Here is a 7,735-nt window from a genome sequence, read left to right as displayed (position 1 = left end):
GTAGTATGTACTCGTACGTACGTACTACTACGTTCGTAGTCTACGGTTGTCGTGTAGTAGTAATAGTTTATACTAGAGTAGTAGTTACTCTAGGATTAGTACTGTTTCTGACATGGGTTGTCTGGAAGTGGTAAATGTCATTACTGAAGGCATATGTATTCCAGAATAGCACAGTTTCTGACATGGGTTGTCTGGAAGTGGTAAATGTCATTACTGAAGGCATATGTATTCCAGGATATCACAGTTTCTGACATGGGTTGTCTGGAAGTGGTAAATGTCATTACTGAAGGCATATGCACTCCAGAAGAAGGTTTACATGGAAAAGTCCTGGAAATAATGTTAGAAACCAAATTGATAACATCACTATTAACAGAAGATTTAGGAATGCAGTAAAACTATCAAAACTTACCCAAGGGCTTACTGCGGGATTGACCACGTCCTTAGTATTCACCATCAAGATAAGACTGAAGAAACGTAAGAAGCCAAAAGTGACAAAGAAGCTCAATTATACTGTTCTAATGGAAAAAGATCTGATTAAAGAAAGGTATACAGTTACAGTTAAAAACCATTTTCAAGAACTTGAAGATGAAGGAAATATGTTAAAATGGGAAATTTTTAAACAAGCACTAGTTGAAACAAACAAGAAGGTTATTACATTAAAATTAAGGCAAGAGAAATAGAAATGGATGATGGAGGAAATCCTTGAGCTCATGGAAGATAGAAGAAAGATGAAAACTCACAGTATAGAAGAGTTTAAGAAACTAGACAAGAGATTTGGATCAATGAAGAAAAGGAAAAATGTATAGAAATAGACAAACAAACGGATAAAGATGTTACATCAAAGATATCACAGGTAAATGACGATGTACTGTTAGTGGATGTGTAAAAGCTAAGAATGATGATGTAATTATGGAATGAGAACAATTATTGAAAAGATGGACAGAGTATATCAGTCGTGAAGAAAAGCCATCTGTTAAGAAGAACGTGGACTGAATGTTTAATTCTTAAGTCAGAAGTACAAAATGTTATCAACAGAATGAAAACAAATAAAGCTACAGGACCAGATGAAACTGTTACCACTTTGGGGGGTCACACCAGCAAGTAGTGTTCTTTCTCAGGCCTCAGGTGTGGGCGACCCAATGATAGATTTATCCATGTTTATCCACTGGGAGATTGAACGTTACATGGGCCAGCTTTTGTCCTCGAACCTTGCCCCGGTTTCTTCAAAACGGGTGGAGCCTGTTCAGACTGATCAGGACTTGGATTGTCTATTTTCTCCTTCTAATTTTGCCATATATTCTCATACCCCACCTGAGGAATCAGTTAGGCCTAACTCGGTCTTTTTTGGATTTTGTGTCTCAGGTATGTGATGATTTATCCATTTTTCCTATTTCTTATGAGCAACGTCCTTCCTTACTACATGACCAATCATCCCACCCCTTTTTAGTTTTTCCTCCTTCCCTTATATTCGAGTTCATGCTGATCAATTTGCCACGCATTAAGCGATGTGATTAGCATGCCTCGCCCCCTGCAGGCTTCAGATCAGTTTGTGCTTTTATACCATCATGCTGATTGTTCCTTTTTGGACCAACAGTTGTTAGGTTCCATATTGCCTGTTTGGGGGGTGGCTCCCAAATCACCTGTCAGTCTGACCCATGCCCAGTATTCTCACCTACATCTTACCCTTACAACACCGGTCCTACATCCTGCCCTTCACATCCTTCATCGTCAAGCCTGGCCTTGGCGATGAGATCTGGTTTCTACCATTGAGTCGCTTTCTTTTTAGCTGGGTCCATACATCCTTCTTCCATAGAGGTGTATCAGCACAAGTGGAAGGTGTTCCTGAGATGGTCTACAACTTGGGGATTTCCTGCTGGCCAGCCTACTGTGGTTTGAGTGGCAGAATTTCTCACTTGGCTTTTTGACTGGGGGTCCTCTGTCTACTTGCTCTCAGGTTATTGGGTGGCTTTATCCCATACCTTTCATTTTTCATGATACTGTAGAGTTTTTACTTCACCTATCATTACCATGCTACTGAGTTCCTTCCAGTTGCTTTGCCCTCTCAAGTGACCTACCCTTCTGGATTGGGATGTTAATGTGGTACTCCATTCCCTCACTTTACCTCCATTTAAACCATTTTCCTCATGTTCCATGTTTCACCTTTCCCTTAAAACATACTTCCTTCTCCTCTTACCTTGTGGACGTCGACGGTCAGATTTGTTTGCCACTGACATTTCACTTACACTTTATCACCTTATCTATCTTCTCCTTTATCCAGGTCATTCCTTCCTCCCAAAGACCTCTATGGCTTGGGAGGGTAGCTTCTCTTTTTTGCCTATTTCCCTTCCTTCCATTTCTCATCTTTACCCTTGACTGGATCTGCATAGACTTCTGTGTCCAGTCAGGGCTCTTCGTAGTTATATTGCCTGTATGGCTTCCTTCTGTGGTACCCGTTTCTGACTCTTTATCCACTGGCAATCTTACTCCTTTCGTGATCTTTCACTTTCAACTCTTACTAATTGGGTCCAACTTTTGATCTGATTGGCTTATTCCTCCTTGCTTTCTTCCTCCTGGAATTTGTTCTGGGTGTCTTCTCATCAGATTAGACACTTCACTTTTTCCCTTGCTTCTCGTTTTCATCGGCCATTGGAGGAAATTCTACAATAAGGCATGTGGACCACACCCAATATGCTCGTCTCCCAGTATCTACATCATATCGCAGTTTCTTCTTCGTTGGGTTTTTGCCTTCCACCTGTGACCATTCTTCAGATTTCGGTATGACTAACTTTGAAGTTTCTATTCATACTTTCTTTCCTTTTCAGGGGCCTTTTTCTTCATTCCTGATTATGTGGCAAGTGGTGCCTGACCAGGTATTCTTTCACTTGAAATCTGCACTGTACAGCCATATTGACTTGTACTTTATATTCCATGGCTTATCAATGCTCACCATTGAGATGGGGTGTTCCACAAGATCACTTGTAGGGGAATAATCTCACGATACTTTATTTCATAAACATGCACATCCTAGACTGTACCACCCATGTACTGCACAGGTAAAGCAGAAGGGGATAGCTACCTCTCCCTGCCAGGCCTGTAGTGAATAGCTTGGTATGGTTTGCTTTTCAAAATAGGGTTTCGTGGTCACCCATTGCACTGTTTCAGGTGATGACGTTTCTCCGGACTTTCATCACCATTTCACCCTCCTTTCTTCTAGTGGAGTATGGGAGTCCTTACCACTTTCTAGTTCCAAGCCGCTGGGGTGGTTGACCATGGAGGCACTCTCCTGAATGGTTCCACATAAAGATGGCTATAATCATTCAGTGCAGAGTAGGGTGGTGGTGTACTGTGGGTGTAGATGATGTACTGTCCTACTCTTTGCGATATACAGTTATGAAGGAGTGATATGTCAAAATGCAGTTCACCTCTTTGATTAGGAGCCCTCATCCTGCCCCCATGTGGATCTCAGTACCCTGTGACTGGGTTTTGGATTTAGAAAAGAGCCAATCAACATAAGTCCTTACACGTTTCAGGTTGTCTATCTTCCTCCCTCAATTTTCCTCTGTCTGTGTTGTGGGTCACAGGAGTGTTACATGGGATTGTTACAGTTCTGTCATTTGGCTCTTCCTATCTTAATATGGGGATGTTATTGCCTTTTGGATGGTTCCAGTAAGTTTCTCAGTTATGGGAATTGATTGCACATGATAGACATCCTTTCGATGCTGGATGTTGGGTCCCTGGATTAATAGCTCAGTGCTAATACTTGTATCATACCTAGGAGATGGTGTAATTCTAAATCTCCCGGTCTCTTGGGTTTGAGGTGAAGACGGTATGATCCTCACCTACTTCGGTGTGGATGTCGATATCCAGGAGCATTGGTTTTTGGATGTAGTTGACTTCCCAAGTATGATCCGTCGTGCCTTAGCCACTCTACACCTGAGGGTACATCCATTATATTACTCACTTTTCTATTCATGGGATTGAATTATATTTATTTTATATGTTCAGATCACGATCCTGACATAGTTCTCTCCCACTTAGATGTGCTCCTCTCCTTTTCCACCCTTATCTTCTCCACATTTCACAGAGGGGTGAAGAGTATACCTGCTTCAGAAGTGGTGTGGTTCCCCTCATCTGATCTTCGGATCTGACTCTCTCATTTCCAAGAGTATCCTTCAGATGCTTTTGGGGGGTATTTCTATCATTTCCTCTAAACAGTCCCTTTTCCTGTTCATTGTGGAATTCTAGCTAATTTTGTGACAGGAGGTAAGTACCGTATTGGAAGTTATAATTTGCCAATACTGAAAATGTATTTCCAATAAGTATTTACTTCTGCTCACACTTCCCACCCTTCCTCCCCACTTTCCTCTGGTGTTTAGTCTTCTGCCAAACTTTGAAGTGATAGTTTGGTAGAGGTGTATAGAGGGAGTCACATGTGTTGCATGAGCATGTCATGCTCCTTTTGGTGGAGAAGTGATGCATGATGATTTGCATGAGAGACACGTTGGAATATTTCAATTCCAGTAGGAGGGAGCAGAAGGCTTGTGGGATGCATAAAGGAAAAGTTTGTATATAGAGGGCAGCATTGAATGAGAATAGAAAATTTTGTGATTGGAGGTAAGTACCTATTGGAAATACATTTTCAGTATAGAAAAATTATAACGTTGGACAAGTCACACCTCAAATGAAGATATTTTGTCCAGAGCAGGTTGAAGGAGGAAGCTGCTGATTAACATTAGAGAGAGACAGTTGGAGTTTCTCAGAGAAGAGATCTTAACTGAAAAGATTGAAGGAAAGAGAGACCATAGAAGACGGGTTGACTTATGTCAAGAGTTTATCTAAATGGACGAATGTATATCAACATCAGAAATTCTTCCTTCACCAAGGAGAAGAGATCTGTGGAAGACCATGATCACCAACGTTCTGTTTGGATATGGTACACAGAGAAAGAAATAATATCATTTCTGAAGACATGTAGTCCAGAACAGCACAGTTTTCTATATCAGGAAGTAATGAATGTCATTACTGAAGACATATTTCAGGACAGCACAGTTCTCTGTCATGGTTATCTAGAAGTAATAAATGTTATTACTAAAGACACATATTTCAGGAAATCACAGTTCTCTGTCTTGGTTATCTGGAAATAATAAATGTTATTACTCAAGACATATTTCAGGACACCACAGTTCTCTATCATGGTTATAAGGAAGTAATGAATGTCATTACTGAAGACATATTTCAGGACAGCACAGTTCTCTGTCATGGTTATCTAGAAGTAATAAATGTTATTACTAAAGACACATATTTCAGGACATCACGGTTATCAGGAAGTAATGAATGTTATTACTGAAGACATTTCAGGACAGTACAGTTCTCTATCATGGTTATAAGGAAGTAATGAATGTTATTACTGAAGACACACATTTCTGAACAGTACAGTTCTCTGTCATGGTTATAAGGAAGTAATGAATGTCATTACTGAAGACATTTCAGATATTTCTGAACAGTACAGTTCTCTGTCATGGTTATCAGGAAGTAATCAATGCTATTACTAAAGACATGTATTTCAGGACATCACAGTTCTGTGGCATGGGTAATTTAGAAGTGGTTATGTTTATCGTGAGAATGACATGACTTGTTCAGTTATCAGACCATGAGTCTGTAAAGTTATTCTCTTGATTAGAAATGTCTGAACAATATCACATTCCCTCATACACTTGTTTTGAACAAAGGCACATATTTTGTTGGACTTACTTAAACATTAACAGAAAAGATGTGAAACAAACCCAGCCCATAGTTGTTCCTTATTTACAGAGCTGTAAATTCCTTTTTAGTTTTTTTAGATTAAAGTATTTCCCAAACTAAAGAATCTTTATATATAAGTGGTGGTGTTGACTTATTTATAGCTCCTTATGGAATCCGGGAAGCAACAGAGAGAATAGGAACAGCTAAAACATACACTATTCCAGACCACTTGTAAGTTATTTTTAAAATGTCTTAATTAAATACTTCTTGAAAATTTTACAGATAGTTTCTTTGGTAGATAGAAAATATATAGATGAAGAAAACCAGATGATGGGTTTGCAGATTTGAATAACATATCTCATTACCACTAAAAACATATCTGTCTGTAATTTGGGACTGTGGGTGCGTTTAAGGGGGTTAATGATCAGACAAGAGTTGGCAGTTGGTGCTGTTAACTACCTGCTTTCCATCTAGTTGTGTATCAGCTAATTTATAATTGAATAAGATCATTATAAAGCTACCTAAGTTAGAGAGTTTTATTAACTGTATATCAGCTAGTTTAATATAAAGTAAGATAATTGATATAAAGACACCCGAGTTATCAAATTTGTTTAACTGTATATCAGCCAGTTTAATATAAAGTAAGATAATTGATATAAAGACACCAGAGTTATCAAATTTGTTTAACTGTATATTAGCTAATTTAATATAAAGTAAGATAATTGATATAAGGACACCAGAGTTATCAAATTTGTTTAACTTTATATCAGCTAGTTTAATATAAAGTAAGATAATTGATATAAAGACACCAGAGTTATCAAATTTCTTTAACTGTATATCAGCTAGTTTAATATAAAGTAAGATAACTGATATAAGGACACCAGAATTATCAAATTTGTTTAACTGTATATCAGCTAGTTTAATATAAAGTAAGATAATTGATATAAAGACACCAGAGTTATCAAATTTGTTTAACTGTATATTAGCTAATTTAATATAAAGTAAGATAATTGATATAAAGACACCAGAGTTATCAAATTTGTTTAACTTTATATCAGCTAGTTTAATATAAAGTAAGATAATTGATATAAAGACACCAGAGTTATCAAATTTGTTTAACTGTATATTAGCTAATTTAACATAGGTGTTTGTCTTATATGTAACAAGCTCATAGTGCAGACACTCTGTTTTATTAGTATCTCTTCTTATAAAATGTAATTTGTATTAAAATGTTTGAAATGAAAATGAAGCCATCTTAATATAATCAAGTAATTGGAATTAGTTTTATTTATGTTATAACCACATTCAATTCCTTTAAGTAAGTGTTTCTAAACTAATATTTTATCTATATGTCTTGCTATATTTGTTGAATTTTTAAATTATATAACTAATTGTATAAAATACTTTTCAATTGTTTTTGTGACATTTCATTTTTCTAAACAGGGTGAGTGGACACATTCCATCAAAAGTATCATACAATTTGCAAGACATAATTCGCGACCTGCTTAATTTCAGTGGTGCCCATCTTCAAGTTGGAGGCCGTCTTGTGTATTGGTTACCAGTTTTTAAGAATGAGTGAGTGATAACTTGTACTGTTTCGTAATGAACAACATGTACACAAGTTTTTATTGTGTTGTTTGGAAATATTGTTGTACATTTTAATGACCGACATACAATTGTTTTAATAAGATATAAAATGTTTCATCTGAAAGCATTGCTGTAATCCTTGCAACTCTTGTTGTATGTTTCTCATGTGTATAAAAAGGAAGACCAATTCAAATATCTTGAGCTGAGAGATTGTCAGAGCTTCTTTTTTGTACTTTTATAGATCAGGAATAAATTATGTCAGAGTTGAAGAATGACGTCATGTGATGTTATAGATCAGGAATGTATCATGTCAGGACTGAAGAATGATGTCATGTGATGTTATAGATCAGGAATGTATCATGTCAGGACTGAAGAATGATGTCATGTGACGTTATAGATCAGGAAT

General features: G+C 37.2%; 1 protein-coding gene across 1 annotated transcript in view; it reads left to right on the top strand.

The window, feature by feature from the left end:
* The window catches only part of LOC106467280 (tRNA (guanine(10)-N2)-methyltransferase homolog), a 43,290-nt gene that overhangs the window by 30,778 nt on the left and 4,777 nt on the right, over positions 1 to 7,735 (top strand). The window contains exons 8-9 of the mRNA XM_013927614.2: positions 5,904 to 5,973; positions 7,186 to 7,317. Of these exons, the coding sequence (XP_013783068.1) occupies positions 5,904 to 5,973; positions 7,186 to 7,317 (202 nt within the window). The remainder of the gene's footprint in view (positions 1 to 5,903; positions 5,974 to 7,185; positions 7,318 to 7,735) is intronic.

Source organism: Limulus polyphemus, unplaced genomic scaffold (assembly GCF_000517525.1).
Source record: "Limulus polyphemus unplaced genomic scaffold, Limulus_polyphemus-2.1.2 Scaffold2552, whole genome shotgun sequence".
Taxonomy (NCBI): Eukaryota; Metazoa; Arthropoda; class Merostomata; order Xiphosura; family Limulidae; genus Limulus; species Limulus polyphemus.
This window is presented reverse-complemented; position numbering and strand designations above follow the sequence as displayed.